Source organism: Mandrillus leucophaeus, unplaced genomic scaffold (genome assembly GCF_000951045.1).
Source record: "Mandrillus leucophaeus isolate KB7577 unplaced genomic scaffold, Mleu.le_1.0 Scaffold1305, whole genome shotgun sequence".
Classification (NCBI taxonomy): Eukaryota; Metazoa; Chordata; class Mammalia; order Primates; family Cercopithecidae; genus Mandrillus; species Mandrillus leucophaeus.
Window position 1 is genome coordinate 137,691 of NW_012101261.1, and position 17,820 is coordinate 155,510.

The 17,820-nt window shown below is 36.5% G+C and overlaps 1 protein-coding gene across 1 annotated transcript in view; it reads left to right on the top strand.

The window, feature by feature from the left end:
• Window positions 1-17,820, top strand: part of TRHDE (thyrotropin-releasing hormone degrading enzyme) — a 455,449-nt gene that overhangs the window by 105,866 nt on the left and 331,763 nt on the right. The window contains exon 4 of the mRNA XM_011972836.1: window positions 15,059-15,185. Within this exon, the coding sequence (XP_011828226.1) occupies window positions 15,059-15,185 (127 nt within the window). The remainder of the gene's footprint in view (window positions 1-15,058; window positions 15,186-17,820) is intronic.

The window sequence follows — 17,820 nt, forward strand, 5'->3', positions numbered from 1 at the left end:
ATTGAAGAGTTTAGAGAAATAGCAGAATACAGTTGACTCTTGAACATGGGTTTTACCTACAGAAGTCCGCTTATGCATGAATTTTCTTCCACTTCTCCCACCCCTGGGACAGCAAGAGCAACCCCTCCTCGTTCTTCTCCTCAGTTTACTTAGCAAGAAGACAGTGAGTATGAAAGACTTTTATGATGATCCACTTCCATTAAATAAATAGTAAATATATTTTCTATTCCTCATGATTTTATTAATAACATTTTCTTTTGTCTACCTTGCTATATTGTAAGAATATAGTATAGAATACACATGACATATAACATTTGTGTTAATCAACTGTGTTACCAATGGGGTGGTTGACAGTAGGCTATTAATAGTTAAGTTTTGGGGTAGTTAAAAGTTATACATGGGTTTTCTATTGTGTGGGGTCAGCACTTCTAACCTCCACATTGTTCAAGGATCAACTATGCAGGGAAATAAAGGAGAAAATAATAAAGATAAGATTAGACATTGATGAAATAAAAGCTAAAAGAATACTAAAAAGGCTCAGCCAAGCCAAAAAGAGTTATTTGAAAAGACTGTGAGACCTACTTCTGGCAATCTTAATGGAAAAAGAGAAAAGGTAGAAATATTATCAGAATTGAATATAATTGCAGATAAGGGAGAGATTTTAGAAATAGAGAGTATTATGAAGAATTTCATGCTCATGCTTATAAAACTTACATGAAATGCATAATTTTTAAGAAAACGATAAGCTATCAAGAACCTTAAAGATACTGAATCTGCTGTCAAAACTCTAACCACTTCCCCCTCTACAAAAAGAACCACCAGGTTCACACAGTTTTATAGGTATGTTTAGGTATGTTTCACTAACTCTTCAGGAAAAGTTTAATTTTATCTTAAACAAAACAGGAGAGTTTCCTAACATGACTAATACACCCCCACATCCCCAGGAAAATAAATAATTAACACTAGACAATTTATTACTATAATTCATTACCTTAACAGATCACAAGAAAAAAAAAAGCAACATATTATCTGAAGAGAGGTGAAGAAAGCCTTCGAAAAATCCAACACTATTCATGATACAATTCTTGGCAAACAATGAATTGAAGGGAACTTCCTTATCTTGCAAGCAAGAATTATAGTTGGTAGTGAAACAGTAGAAACATTCCAAATAAAGTTGGAAATAAGATAACGGTACCATCTTTCGTGGCTCCTATTTGGCATTGTTCTAGATATCCTGACTGAGACAAGCCAATACAAAACAACACAGAAAAACTATTTGAATTAATTGAGAAAGTTGACTTGTTTCAAAGTCACTTTAGAAAAATCAATAGGTACCTAATATCAGAAATAATAGATTAGAAATATGATTTTTCAAATCCCATTTACAGTAACAACAAACCATAAGGTATCTAAAAGCAAATCTAATAGAAGTTGTGCAAGGCTTATGTGGAGGAAATTGTAAAACTTAGAAATGGGGCAAAGACTGAAATAATCAAGTGATATTATTCCAAGGGCAAAATGCTAAGATCTAATATTTTGAAGGTGTCAAGTTGACATGCAAATCCAGTGCAATGCTAGCAACATTTACAATAAGACTTTGTGTATAAGTGTGGAAAATTATCCTAATATTCATACAAAATAATAAGGACATTTTGAAAAAGAATAAGGAGAGGGTATTGGTCTTTCAAGGCTTTGGGATTTATTGCCTAGATTTAGTGATTACAGAATGTGGTATTGGCACAGTGAGAGACTGACTAGCCAATAAGAAACTATGAAGAGGCCAGTATAGATGAGAACTTAGTATATGCGAGAAGGGCATTATAAGTCAGTGGAAAGGCAAGACAATTCAGTAAATAGTACAGAGACAATTGATTATCCACACAGAAAAAATAAAATGAGATCCCCATTTCACAGCACTCACACAATACATTCCACATGAATGGAAGCCCTGACTTTGAAAAACAAAAGTCTTAAATTTTTAGAAGAAAACAAAGAATCTTTTGACCTTGAGGGCAATGAATGATTTCATTAAAAAGACTCAGAAAGTACAAATCCTAAAGAGAACATTTGATATTTGACTACCTCCAAAGTAAAAAATTCTATCTGATCAAGGCCATAATGTGCAAGGCTGTCATAGACTGGGAGATTTTTGCAAATTGCACATTGGCAAATGATTACTCTCCAGGATATACAAGAATTTCTACAAATCATAAGAAAAAGATAAATGATCCAGTGGTAGAATAGACAGGTAAAATAGGCAGTTTGCAGAACAAGGCAGTTTGCAGAAGAGAAAAAATTAAGTGTCAATAAACATATAAAATGACGCTTAACCTCACTATTATCAGAAATAAGCAAATTACAACTAACAATGGAACACTATTTCATACCCATTGTTTAACAAATATCTCAAAATAGAATTTTGGTGAGGATGTGGGGAAGCAGGGCTTGTACTTGTAAGATGTAAATTGGTACAACTCTTTTGAAGAGAAATGGATAATACCAAGTAAAACTGAGTAAAAAACAAATATAAAATGAATTGAAAATATATTGTACAGTTGACTGTGGAAGCCAATACTTCATGGCCATGGGTAATTCTAGAGCAGGAGGGATGGGAATTGGATGAAGTGAGTGTGTTGCAGTTATGATATTTTACATATTTTAAAAATTTAATTTAATTTTAAGTTCTGGGATACATGTGCAGGATGTGGAGGTTTGTTACATAGAGGTAAACGTGTGCCATGGTGGTTTGCTGTACCTATCAATCCATCTCCTTGGTATTAAACCCTGCATACATTAGTTATTTATCCTGATGCTCTCCCTCCCCCAGCCCTCGCCACAGGCCCCAGTGTGTGTTGTTCCCTCCCTGTGTCCATATGTTCTCATGGTTCAGCTCCCACTTATAAGTGAGAACATGTGGTGTCTGATTTTCTGTTCCTGCACTAGTTAGCTGAGGATAATTTGTGTATATTAGTGTCTGTTTCTCCTTTTACTTCTTTGTTAATTCTTCTGTGGAATTGCTCTTTAAAGCTTTTTTTTGTGCCCTTCACACCTTTTAGAAGAACATTAACTTTACCATGTTAAAAAAATCCCATGGAACTTATTCAGGTGTTTTGTTAAAACTATATGCTTTGGAGGTGAAAATCCAGATATTTTAACAAAGTTAATGTATCAAACTGAATGAAAGATGGATTTTGTGCTTAGACATGCATTATCTATAAAATGCCAATAGTAATATTTAATAGATTTGTTGGAAAGATGCAATAAAGTGTAAAAGATAAAAAATATCCAAAGCATATGCAGAAAAATATCAACATTAAATCTGTTTGAGGTATAAGAGTAATGTTATATTATTCTTTGTACTTTCTATTTGAGTAGGCGTTTTATAATTTATTTAACAAAAGAGTTGAATGGATAGGTGTGAGAACTGATACAATGAAGATTTTACGGACATGGATAAGTGGCTGTTCCTGGAATTCATTCCTCTCAGAAACCTATATCCCTGTTACTCACATCCTCACTTTATATTTTTCCTCAAATAATACCTTCTGAGTGATGCTTTCCTTGGCATTGGACATTTCTTAATCCCCTGTGAACTTATTATTTAACATCCTATAAATTGTGTTTATCTAGCTATTACCTGTCTTTCCTATGAGAATGTAAGCTTTCCATAGTAGGGATTTCTACTTGTTTGGTTCACTCTATGTCCTCAGCACCTAGAAGAAGTCCTGGCACAAAATAGCTTCTCAATAAATGCTTGTAAAATGAATGAACAAACAAATGACTCCTGAAGTTCTTACCCTGGGGGACAGAGGGATGCCAGCATCATTAAAATATACAAGAGGGATAATCAGTGAAGGCAGAATGCTGTGCTTGAACAGGATGGTGTTGATTTAGAGAGGAAGATGGCATTCGTCAAAGTGAGGTCAGCAGGCAGCTGGGAATCAAGGAATCAAAGGACTGATGGGCCAAACTAAATTGATACTGAATTCAACTCTGCATTCAGCCCCTGTATTTACAAACAGATGTACCTGGCTGTCAGTCTTGCTGAAGAAGTTTGATCAGGCATAAAATAGATAGCTTAATAAGGAAATTCTCTAAATTTATTCTCTTGTTTAAAAACAAACCAACAACCAAAAAAGTGCAGTTCAGTTTACTACAAAAGAGGTACTCAGAGGGATTTCACAGAGGAATTAAATACTGCTGTTTTATCTCTGGGCTGTGACAGGATTAACCAACTTTTTCTGATTCCCAAATGTTGGATCTGACTTATCTGTTATTGCTTATTGTGCAGGAGAAAGATTAGTTGTTACAGTTAAAAATAATAACAACCATGTTCAATGTATCTTCGTTGAAGACTCTGATGTTGAAACAGATTTAAGGAAACATGATACATATTTTTCCTGTGTGTTAGGCTTTTGCTAAATATTTCTTTCAAGCTTTGAGATTTGCTGGTTGTGGGGCTAAATGAACAAAAGCTTTTTCAGGTGATTCTAGTCCAGTGGTTCTTCAACTTTAGAATACATGTGATTCAACTGTAAGTGTGTTAAATGCAGGGCCCTGCCTGGGAGAGATGATTCAGAACTTCTGGTGTGGTTAGGCCCAGGAATCTGAATTTCAGACAATAACCTTTGGTGATTCTGATGCAAACATTGTGGGACAATACTTGGAGAAAAATAACTGTAGATGAGTTTAACTTTTTAAAATTATTTCATTTTCTTCTGTGTACCACTTACATGCATCAATGTATTGCAAGCTTGGTAATAATATAGGCGAGTAATACAGGTGTGCCAAAGTTAGCAGTTTGACAGCTGTGAAGAATTATACCAACAATAAAGAGAAAAGCACAAAAAGAACACACACTGTGCTCCCACAGGAAGTTGAAAATCTAATCCAAAGCAGTGAGTTAACTGGCAAGAAGATAAGAAGGTGTAATATATTAGCTTCCTATTGCAACCGTAAAAAATTTTTGCAAATTCAGTGGCTTAACACAACACAAATTTATTGTCTTACTCTTCTGGAGATTAGAAATCCAAAATGAGTTTTACAGCGCTAAACCAAGGACTGCGCAGGACTGGTCCCTGTGGAGGCTCTGCAGGGTGACCTGGTTCCCTGCCTTTCCAGCTTCTAATGCTGCATCCATTGCCTTCCCTGGCTTGTGGCTCCTTTCTCCATCTTTGCATCTTCATATTTCTTCACATTTCTCTCTGCTCCTGTCATCCTATTGCCTTCTCCTCTTTGGTGGTCCAACAAACTCTTTCTACCTCCTTCTTATAATGACGTTTGTGATCACACTTAGGATCTACTTGGATAATCCAGGATAATCTCCAGTAACCCAGTAATCTCTTAATTTAATCACACCTGCAAAGTTCTTTTTGCTGTAGAAGGTAACATTAAGATGTAGCTATCTTTGGGGGCCATCACTCAGCCTACCACATACATGTTTAGAAAAATGTGACAATATCAGCATGAATATAGCAAAGTCCTTCCTGTTCCTAGAAGTCCCTGTAAGTAACTTCAACTTGTAAATTCAACAGCTTAGTAAATAAATGTGAAATGATTTACAAGAAGAGACTGTACAGTATGCCACACTGCTAATTTCCTTGCCTGAAGCAAAATGCAGTTGGAAGATGTAATCAATCTATTATAGCAGCATTTTACTGCTAGAGTGGACAAGGACCTTCAAAGTTTATTGCCATTTTATGGGACTCAGAAACATATTGTCAGTCCCCATTGGGTGCAAGGCATCATATTAGACACGGTAAGGAGTGAAAAGACAGACCCAATGGTTAGGAAACTTAACGTCCTGTAGAAAGATGAGTCAAACACACTTTAAGTATAAGGAGCCTATAAACCTACAAAATAAGGGCGACAGGGCCCAAAAATCCCTATAGGATGTAGCAAACCTGTTTCAGGATTTTTAGTGATTTTTTAGTAAAATTCTATGAAGAGGGAAGGGGGAAAGTACAAGCAGGGACAGGCCGTTAGGGCAACTTTATCAATGACAATACTCGGATTTACCTTGTAATGGTATTTGCTATGGTGTGAAATTTAGCATAAGGCTGATTTTTGACCTCAGTAAAGAAGTCTAAGTAATTGTTCTCAAAATATCTATTATATGTATCTGTGGTGCAGATTCTTGGTGAGATTCACTGAGAGGCTCTGAGATTTCTTTCTGCAATGTGTTTTTGTTAGGTTTTGAGGTAGTTGTGGTTTTCATATCATCATGTGCCTCCTTCTTAGCACTGAGGTTTTACTCCCCATCCATCACCAATTGTAAATTCTCCTCCTTCTCAGAATGAGTTCTTTGACTCTGGTAATGGAGAGTGCCTATTACTGGCTGTTCTTGCCATAAAAACCACAGAACAAATTCTTCACCTGTAATATTATGCTTTTCTACTCACTGGTCTTCTTGTCTCAATGCGTCTTAAGTTCTGTTGCCTAAATAATTCTGTCTTTGTCGTTTTCAATCATGTCACTCGGCCTCAAACTCGGCAGTGGCTTTCAACTCCTCAGCGCCACATGTCCAGTCTTCATATGAGAGGTCAAGGCTCTCTGACCTCTGCCACCTGCCACTCCCGGGCCAGTGCCTTCCCCTTCCTCCTTCCAGTCTCTTCTTTATGTTTATTGGCTCTTGAATGTGAATCTGGGCGTTAGTTCCCTGTTTCTGTTAGATTTTCATGTGTATTTATTTCCCTTTTGCTTAGGAAAAAGAATGTTATCTTCTGAATTTTAAATAAGACTAATACTCCTGGGCTTTTAGTTTCTTGTTTACAACATCCTTTCCTCTTCATGTCAACCTGCTCCTTTTTCCCTGGCTTGTTCTGTTTTCCTGATTTGTAGGAAGAACCCCCAAATCAAATTATATTCACATAGGTGAATTAATTCAGCTTTACTGGCTGCAATTCAGTGCATTGTTGTGTTGAATTATTAAAGAGGGGGACTAGTTTTTCAGTTACGGGCAAAAGGAAAAGTAAATGTATTGTTATAGTGGTATTTTAAAGCTATGAAATAATTACTATGTCTTCCAAAGTTTCTAATGTACTCTTGCAGCGTAAAATTTTCTCAGAGAATAACTCTGGCAAGTCAGAAGGTTTATTTAACTTAAAGTACCAAATTACAAATGTCAAATTAGAGAAAATGTTATTTAAGTCTTTAACAGGTGCACTACTGTTGTAAATGTTTTTTTCTTTTTCTTGGCTGTGTGGTATAACTATACACTGTTTCACATAATTATATAACAACTACCACAAGTCATTTTTAAACAACAGATAATTAATACAGTCTAGAAGAAAGGCTTTAGACAGAGAGATTTAGTTTCATTTCCTTGAAAGCGAATCGATGACTAGAAAATCTCTTCAAATTCTTAACCAACAAAATCAGAATTTATTGCTAACTCCAGGTAGTTTATGATGATAAACTTAAGGTACATTAAATTATTAGAAGAAAGTCTCTAAATTTATTTTGTAGATTTCATAATAATTCTGACAACTGAATGTGTCTTTTTTATGATTTTGCATCATATTGTGATTATAGATGTATTTTTACCTTTCTTTCGAAAATTTTAGTACAATGAAAGGTAGAACTTTATATGTAATAATTTGAATAATTGCTCATCTTTACTTTCATGGGACTCTGACCTTGTTCCTCTGAGTCACCATCTCTTTAGGTAGAACTTTTCTGAAGAGCGCATGTAAATTAGATCCACTTTGTTATTCTAAATTATAGGACCATGTTATTGTGTCTCCCCCAGTGGACTACAAGCTTCTTGAAAGAAGGGAGCTTTTGTCTTTTGCTTACCTTTGAACACTCAGCATGTGACTAGTGACCTGACCCTTAATAGACCCTTATTAACTATTAACTGAATAAATAAATTAACTGAAAAATCCCATTGATGAAATCCTTAAACAGTCTTTGATGTTCTTTTTCTAAATTGCACAACTATGAGATATAATTAATTCAAATCTATCTGAAGTTCTCTTCCATTTTGACACTTTTCCTAAAGAATATTCTACCCTAATAGTGTTGAGTATCTGGCACCAGCGCTGTGTTTCCTACCCTTGTGTGCACAGCCGGCATTTCACGGATTACAGCACTTTTTTCTGCCAAGTCCAGATATGGTCTCAGGATTCTTCCCAACATGTCCTCTAGGCAGCCACCCACATTGTCAGGATAGCTGAAACTTTATTGCCATCTTTGACTTGTGGGAAAGTGAGATGACCAATGGGATTGACGATATCTGCCTTTAGTATGTTTTTCCTTTCAATGATAAAAATACTTAAAATTCTGTAAAGAGATGAAATAAACATATTTATAGCAAATTCATGAAATTACAGAGTAAAGGCTGCTAGATCCCATAGAAACACCAATAGGAGCTCCCAGTTTGTTCTAAGTGATCAAAAATTTGTAGTCCTCCACCTTAGCTCATTACTATGATGTAGTACCACCAGGGTGATGTCATAAGTGTATTTTTCCACAGCCAGCTTCTGTTTTGTATTGGTTACTACTACAGTGATTTCTGTTCAATCAGTACCAAGTTCATGGCCAATCAGGAAAGCAAAGAAGAATACACAGGAGTAAAGGATGGGGAAAGGTAACTGAGCAGCTGGTTTGTGTTTTCAAAGGAAATAAAAAAATGTAAAGGAGTAAAACTGTGTCAGGAAAAAAAAAAAAACCCTTTTCATTATTTTCTCTTCAAAATAAATGCAGACTAGATGAGAAGAATTTTGACATGTTTGTATGACACACCAACCTCTCATACATAATATAATAAATAGATAATGATAAACTATAGCCCCTGGAAGGAACTTTGAGCTGAGACCCAGAGAAGTTAATGACTCTCACAACTGCACAGTAGTTATGGGAAGTTGACCCTCCAGTCCCTGCATGCATTTCCTAGTGTAATGTCCTTTCCACTGGACTAAATGTTCATAGAGTTTGGTTCATATTGGTTATTGGAAAAAGCTCTGCAGAGGAAGAGATAAAACCTAGTAAGCTATTTACAGTTTCAGAGCTGGGCTCTTATCATGGAATGTCAGAAAATGCTGCAAATAAGCAGGTGTAATAAAATTATATTTTATTACTTTTGAGTAATAGCTATGTTTATGAAGATTTACTCTCCGTGTTATGATTAAGTGGGACCTACTTAGTCTAAAAGAAGAAAACAACTGTGATTTTTTCACAGTATAAAGTGAATTATTCTACAAAATTCACTTGATTAACCATACAGTAATTACTCAGTCTGCAAAATATTTTGTACTTTTCTCCCACTTGTTCAACTGGGTCTCATGTGTTCCAGCAGGTCACTGGAGTGAGATACTGGAGTATAGATAAGGTGAATGATTGTTTTTAAGTAAAAATGCGACTACAATTGGCTTTACTTGGTAACTAAAGGACATGTTCAACAGAGTGTTAGGACTGATTGAATAAATCCATCTATTTATCTGCATCCCTACTGCCATCTCTCCAGTCCAAACCACTGTTATCTTTCACCCGGACTTCTACAATAATCTAACTCATGTCCTTTTATTTGTTTCTGTTTCCTCCTAATCCATCATCTTCACTGCAGCTAATATAGACTGCTAAAACCTGATTCCGATCATGTCATTTTATGGCTTAAAATCTTTAAGTGACTTGCTTGTGCTGACGATATTAAATTCATATTTTGCAATTCGGTTTACAGACACTTGTGTAATATGTTTTGTAGCCTCTCTTTGCCTCTCCAGTGTCACCTATCACTATATATCTCCTCACTTTTCTAATTAGTCTTTCTGCCTGCAGTTTTAACAGGCAGCTTTCTATACCTCAGTTCACCTAGTATAGGTTGCTGTGGTTTTTCTGAAATATGAAACTAATTTTATCATGTTCTGGCTTAATATCCTCCTATGAATTCCCACACTTTTTAAAAATTCATTATTATTATTATTTTTTGAGATGGAGTCTTGCTCTGTCACCAAGGCTGGAATGCAATGGCATGATCTTGGCTCACTGCCACCTCTGCCTCCAGGGTTCATGCAATTATTCTGTCTCAGCCTTTCAGGTAGCTGGGATTACAGGCATGCACCACCACACCCAGCTAATTTTCATATTTTTAGTAGAGACAGGGTTTCCCCGTGTTGGCCGGTCTGGTCTCGAAATCCTGACCTCAAGTGATCTACCTGCCTCGGCCTCCCAAATTGCTGGGACTACAGACGTGAGCCACGCACCCGGCCAATTCCCACACATTTTAAAATAACACCCCAGTATTCAGTAATCCCTTTAAGGTCATTTACTATTTGGTCAGAACTGTTGCCATAGTACATATTGTTACCATCGTCTGGGATATCATCCTCCTCTTGGTAGCTTCCTATGTCCAGCTCATCTTTCAAGATTCAGCTGAAACTTCCCTCCTCTGAGATGGGTCCTTATTACATACTTCATACTTCCTTAGGACCTATACATACCTATGAAACTCATTCATTTGCTCATTTATTCATCAAAATTGTATGTACTAGGCATTTGAGAGGCAAACTGAACAAAATATTTCGACTCACAAAACCGGCTCTTTCATGTGGCCTGAGCTAGTGGATAAAAATCTTTGCCCTCATACAAGGTACATTCTGAAAAAATGGTAGCAGGAAGCAAAATGAATAAATAAAACATATTTTGCTAAACGGTGATAAGTGTTTCAGAAAACAATAAAGCAAGAAAAGGAGATAGACGGTCCTGGGGTCAGAGGGAAGGATTTTCAGAAAGTGTAGGATTTGGACAAATATCTAAAGAAGATGGAGGAACTAACCATGGGGCTATCTAGGGGAAAACTCCAAATCCTTGATCGAGAATCTCTCTGGTATGTTTGAGGAGTGACAAGGAAGCTAGTGTTATGGGTGGATTGAAGTTAGTGTGCAGCAAAGTGCTAGAATATGAATCCGGAGAGCTAGAAGGGACTAGATTAGTATAGGACATTTGGGGCCCATGTAAAACCCTGGACTTCTACTGTGAGGGGAGAAGCCACTGAAGGAGGAAAAGTGGAAGAGTGCATGATTTGATGCTCATTTTAACAAGAAAGTTTTGATTGCTGTATACATAACAGCTTGAAGGGAGCAAGGGATGAGGCATCAGTAGGAAAATAAAGCAGTCATTCAGGCAAGAAATGGAGGAGGCTTGGACCAGGGTGGTAGTAGTGGGGTTGTGAGAATTGGTTGGATTCTGGATGCATTTTTAAAGGTAGAGCTTAGGATATGCTGACTAATTGAACATGGAGTGTGAGAGTAAGAGGGAAAACAAGGATGATGAACATACAGGGGTTGGGCGTGGACAGCTGGATAGAAGGATAGAATTACCATTAACTGAGGTGGGAAAGATTTTAGAAGGAGAAGGGGTGTGTGTGTGTGTGTGTGTGTGTGTGTGTGTGTGTATGTGATAACAGGAGTTTGGTTTTAGACCTGTTAAGTTTGAGATGCTTGTTAGATCTCTAAGTAGAAATGTCAATGTCAAGTGGACAGTTGAATTAATGCATTTGGAAGTCTGGAATAACTGGATACACTTTTGGCATCTACATGATATTTATTGCCATGAGACTAGATGTTATCACCAAGGAACTGAGTGTAATGGAAAAGTGAAGAGATCTGTGTATTGAAACTTGGGAACCCTCCAACGTTTATCAGTGATTAGGATGAGTAGAAGGAGGAATTGGGCAGGAGACTGAGGAGTGGCAGTGAGATAGATAGAAAAGTAAGAGAAGTGAATAAAATGCTTTAAGGACAGGAAGTGATCTATCAGCTGTGCAAATGCTGCTGACAGCTGAAGCATGTTGAAGACTGAGAACTGACTGTTGGATTTGGTATCTTGAGGCCATTAGTGATCTTTATGTGAACAGTTCTGGTAGAGTAGTGGGAACGAAAGCCTTGTTGAAATGCGTTCAAGGAAGACTAGAAAAAGGGAGTATAAATAGGTGAAAGCCCTACTTGCACTGATAGTCTCAGGTTGTAAGTATTCTCAGATGTGTTTTGGTTTGGCTGTTAACTGACATGTTCACCTTGGCTATACAGGAAACTCTTTCAAGGAGCATTATCTGGAAACCATAGCTGGAGGAACTGTGATCAAGAAAGCATAGATTGGTGATGTGGAAGATAAAGGGGGGTATTTGGGGAATTATGCCTTTGAAAAGGCAAGAGGAGATTAAATGTGAAGAGCTTAGCCTTGGATAGGAGCTTAGTCAGTTCATCCTTTGTAATGGGAGGGAAGAGAGGGCACATTGTTGTATTTCTCACATTGTATTTTTGTTGTTAATTTATTTGTTTGTTTTTCCACATATTATGAACCTCTTAAGAGCAGTAAGTATAAATGTCTTATTCATTGTACGGTAGGAATTTTACTGTTCTATTTCTATTCCCTAGTACAATGTCTGGTGCACAGCAGGTACACAATAAAGGTTTGAATGAGCAAATGAAGACACTGTGCTAAACATGTATATGTTTTATCTTCTTGCTTAAATTGGATCATTTCTGTCAAATCTTGACAACTAGATTAATTTAATTGTGTTTCTCTTGTCTGGGTGTACAGATAGCTTGACTAACTGGTAAGATTGATTGATAGGAATGGCTGTGTTTCCGCCAAAAACAGGGAAGCGTCCTGAGTAAAACCAGTGACATTTGCTGTATCATTTTAGAGTAGTTCCAGTTATGGTTTTAACATGAATCTACTAGATACTTTATGTAGAATCTTTTGAAAGCTATCCATTCTTCCCCAGTATCCATTTTACATTTATATTTTACCATTCATATGGCAGGTATCATTATCTGTGGTCACAATGTAACTTAATAAATGAGAAGGTCTTTGAGAATGGTGATTACATCTTCATTGCTTTTTATCTCAATAATGCATGCCTTTGTCATTGCTAAATTACATATGCTTAGTCCAGGCCCTGATACAAGGTGGGTGCCAAATAAATATTTGTTGAATGAATGAATGCACAATTAATGAAAACTGTCTCTTGTGAATGTTGTTGGTGCATAGACAGACTAGAGCCCTTTTCCCGTTTGGTATGCATATCTTCTAGCTCCCACTGCTTTGCTCCTAACAGCTCACACAGGACATCTTCTCCAAAGGACTATCTCTGGGCAGTGAGACCTGCATCATCAAGATGCTCAAGAACCAGAAGTGCCTGGGGTTTTATGTCTTCCCCTTGGTAACCAGTAGCCAATGACAAGGTGCAAGAGTATGGATGTCTAGTTCTCTTGCCCCAAGGCAGTGTGAACTCACCAGTGTAATTCACACTCCAGAGCTCCTGTGGATCAGGCTGAGTCCAGGACTTCATCTGAAATTGCACCCTTACTTGGTTTATTATACTCCATCTTCTTGCTTCCCCCATTCTCCTGTAAGTTTCTCCTTAGAGCACTTCTTTATTAAATCACTTGTACATTCATCTTTTTTTAAAGGTCTGCTTCCTAGGAACTTTACTTCAGATATTGCATATTTATTCACAGTTATTGTCAGGGGTAGGGGATCCTAACCACTGCCTTCTTAAGAGTGTCAAGTTCTGCTGTTGCAGGTAGTCTTCCTGATAGTTTTTGGTTTTTTAATACTGCCAGCCCAAATTGTTGGTGACTGTAGACTAAATTTGATGTTTTATTTAGTTGTTGGTAGGAAAGTAGCTTCACAATTTCAGTAAATAATTGTTATAGAATTTAGTAAATAACTTAGTGCATTACAAGTCTTTTGAACATACAGTCAGAATGTGTTTTCCTTGACTTTATACTCTTTTTAATTACACACATTTCTGTTCTCTCTCCTTAGGCAGAGATAATAGTTAATCATATAATCAATTTTTATTATAAATCATAATAAATGATGTATAACATGTACAGCTTTTTTTGTTTTTTAACTGAATGTAAATATTTAATGAGTACAACTTTCTTTTTTTATTGAATGTAAGTATTCACTTCTGTATACTGAGTAAACACTTTTTTTTAGGTATTTGAAAATACCACAAATTCCCTTATCTGTAAAATGGGATTGGAAGTAATGTGTTTTAGAACTGAAAGCACTTTAGCAGCCAGCTGGTGGCCAACACTTTCATTTTATAAATGAGAACATTTGAGACCCAAAGAAATTAACTAATTTGTTCAATATCACCCACCTTGGTTAGTGGCAGAGTAGGACTAAAATCCATCTCCCAAGCCACTGTACTCTTAACTGCTCCACAAAATACATATTTCTTATTCATAGAATTGATATGAGGATTAGGGACCACATCTGTGAAAAATAGATTTAGCCTTTGGAAAGAAAGATGCTAGATAGCTTTATGAAAGCTTTATGAAAACTAATCTCATTTTAACCTTTTCTATACAACTGTTAGTTTTATTCAGTTTTACGTTACTTTCTTTAGGCTTTTTTTTTTTTTTTGGCCAAGGACTAGATAATATACAATGCTTACTTTAAAAATCAATATTAAGTATCTGGATTGTGTTAGAAATATGAATTACTCTGCTGAGTTTGAAGCCAGGAGCAGTTGCAGACAGCCTTCCAGAATGGTGATTGCTTGTATACATGAAAACTTTTCTATCCTTGCTTTGCATATTGGGAATAAATACAGTTGATTCCAAAGAAAAAAAGGAAGCATAAATTACAGATATATATTCTCAGTCTGATAATACTTCGGAAGCTTGATATAACCTGTCTTTAACAAACCATGAATTTTTTCTCCTGCCAAGCCACCATATCCTGGCTACTTTCAGCATAGTCAGGGTCCCATTATACTAATCCACTGTACCTTCCTATCTCTAGCAAGCACATGTAAGTGATAACGTTGAATACTTATTTTGATGCAAAGTGTGTAAATCTTCTCAATGTCATCTTGTAAAGCGAGGAAATTGTGACTTGCTCTACTTGGTTACTTCAATGACTTCAATTGTTTAAGTTTGGTCCTTTCAGCCCCAGTGTGCTTTGATGTAGCGTATGAACAAGAATCCTGTTTAAATTTTGTAGTATTCTAAGTGATTTGTGTAGATTTGTATTTGCAGGGAAGATAAAACTCAAGCGCTAAAAGGCTAAAGTAACTTTTATATATATTTTTAATTAGGTACGATTATATGCAAGACCTGATGCTATCAGAAGAGGATCCGGGGACTATGCTCTCCATATAACAAAGAGATTAATAGAATTTTATGAAGACTACTTTAAAGTGCCCTATTCCTTGCCAAAACTAGGTAAGAATTTTCTTGGTTATTTTATTGGAAGGGCTCCTTGAAAGTGGAATTTCTTCTTCATGTGTTTATTTGGGCCATCCAGAAGCATGAACATTCTGAGATTTATATTTTTAGAGAAGATAAGCGTAAAAAAATTTCTTTTGAAGAGGTAAAATAAGATTTAGTGTTTCTGGAGTCTTGCCAAGAAGTGCTCATAGGAATTAAGAAAGGCATTATGTTAGTTTAGGATTCCAAGAGACAAGCCAAATAGCTATAATTTGTTGAATATGTACTATGGAGGGGTGCTTGCCAACATCATATTTAATCAGTAAAACTACCATGGGGGTAGGTACAACTAGAACATTTTCCATATAAGGGAGCTGAGACCCAGGGAATTTTCCATTCATCTAGACAGCCAGTAAGTGAAGGGGTTGGGATTTCAAACTAGGTCTTGATGACTCCCCAAACAACTCACTATTTTATCTGGAGAAGACTTTCATTGATTTGTTTCTCTTTCCAAATTTTCACATGTCAGACCTCGATGTATGTTATCCCTGAGATTATTTTTGTTCAGTCATATATCTAGTATAATGTTATAGTAAATAGAATACAAATAAAAGAGAAGAGAAACTTGGTAATAATGGAGATTGTATTCTCTGTGAATGTTCTTATATTTCTTTCTTTTACAAAGAGAATGCACTCAGTAATTGTCGGTCAAATGCATAAATGAATTAATTGGTTTTCTGAATTTCAATGAGGCTGCTGTTTTTGCCAAGGAGTGAACAATACTTTCCAGGAAGTTAGAAGGATACCTACATGCATTAGAAATGTGGAAATTATTTTTCCTTCCCAGAAAACCTGTTTTGAAATATTACAATATTACATCACAACAGTCCTTTGTTCCCCTCTCATCTCTCCTCTTGCCTTATCTTCCCCAAGAGCATTTTTGATCAGATTCCACATTCAAGGTATTTCTCATTGGCAAGAATAAAGTGCTTACTTGATCAAAAGTTTTTGTGTTTGAACCACAGGTTCCCCTCCCTGGAGAACCGGGCCGCTTTCATTAAAGTACTTGCCTGCTGTGTAGCTTTATTGGTCTTGCAATGAGTAGTTGTTAGTTCAGAAAGTTAAGAGAATAGTTGATATTGTTATCAATGGGCCTGACATACAATTTTTATGAGTGATATTACAAAATTCTGAGATCTTTTTGAAATATGTGCTTTTAGAATTCATAGACAAAATTTTATTTTAAACAGGATCAATGTTTTGTTTTGTTCTGTTTTCCTTCTCTTTTCTCCCTGTATACCAACTTCCCTGTTAGAATCTGTTACACTGAAATCTCCCTGGTGGTCACCCAAGGCAGAAAGGAATACTTGACCTCATTTACATGGAAGGTGGCACTGTTATCTACTCCAGGTATAACTGGCTGGGAACTTCCCAGCTTGACCCTAATGTAAAATTCACAAGTGCTTATATTGCAAGTTCAGCAAGAGAAATAAAATGCGGATCTTTATTTGTCCCCTTCAGACCAGTAATTAGCAGAGGAGCTCAATGTATAATGTCAGGGGGTTCCATGTAACCGTCAGCTTGCGCAGGAAGCATTTCTGTTCCTCTATTTCACTCACAATTGAACCATGCAGCCTTTCATCTGTAGAAAAGAGTTTTGTTCACCATTACCACTTCTTGTTAAGCTACCTTATGGTGTATATAATTGAATGACTTGACTTATCCCAGCATACTTCGTTTTATGTATCTAGGGCAGTTACCATAGCCCATGGTGCTTTGTAAAATTTCTCTTAAAGTTCTACTTATTTTATATATCTACATATATTTAGATCTATGTTAATGGATTTATAAATATGCTTTGTAAATACCCCTTACATAAAAACCCGTAAGCACATATGCATTTTGACAAGTGCCTACTTTCCATTATACATTATGAATCATATTTTAAATAAATTCTATGGAAACCAGTTTAGTCTTTGTTGGTGATGCATATGGATGTATCCTAGATATCAGCTGAGGCTGCCTTGACCCTTCATATCTAAGATGGTTTTTGAGACCTATTCAACTCTTTCTGCATGCCCTAATTTGTTCTATAAGCATTTATTGATTGCCTACCATGGACATTTTTCTATGGGAAGCAGATATACCAGTGAATGAAAAAGGCAAAATTCTTCTCTCTTCTGGGGCTTACATTCTTTTAGATGAATATAGACATTAAAGCAATTAGTAACATTTATAGCATATCAGATTGGAGATGCATGCCATTAAAAATAAAGCTAGAACAGAGGGATAGGAAGCATGGGGGACAGATGGGACATGGGAAAGGGGATGAGTTTTTAAAATGGGCAATCATGGAAGGCTTCATTGGGAAGATGGCTTTTAAGTGAAGGACTAAACTCAGCAGATACCATGGGGCAAAAACTACAGGCAGAGGGAAAAAAGTACCTAGATATTGAGGTGAAAGTTTTCCTGGTATTTTTGAGGAACAACAAAGATGCAAGTGTGACAGGAGCAGAGTGAGTAAAGGGGTGAGAAGTAGATGATATGGTCAAGGAGGAATGGGTAGGTGGCAGATCATGGACCACCAGCAGGCTGCAGCTCCCTCCCTCCCTCTTTTCCTCCCTCCCTCCCTCCCTTCTTTCCTCCCTCC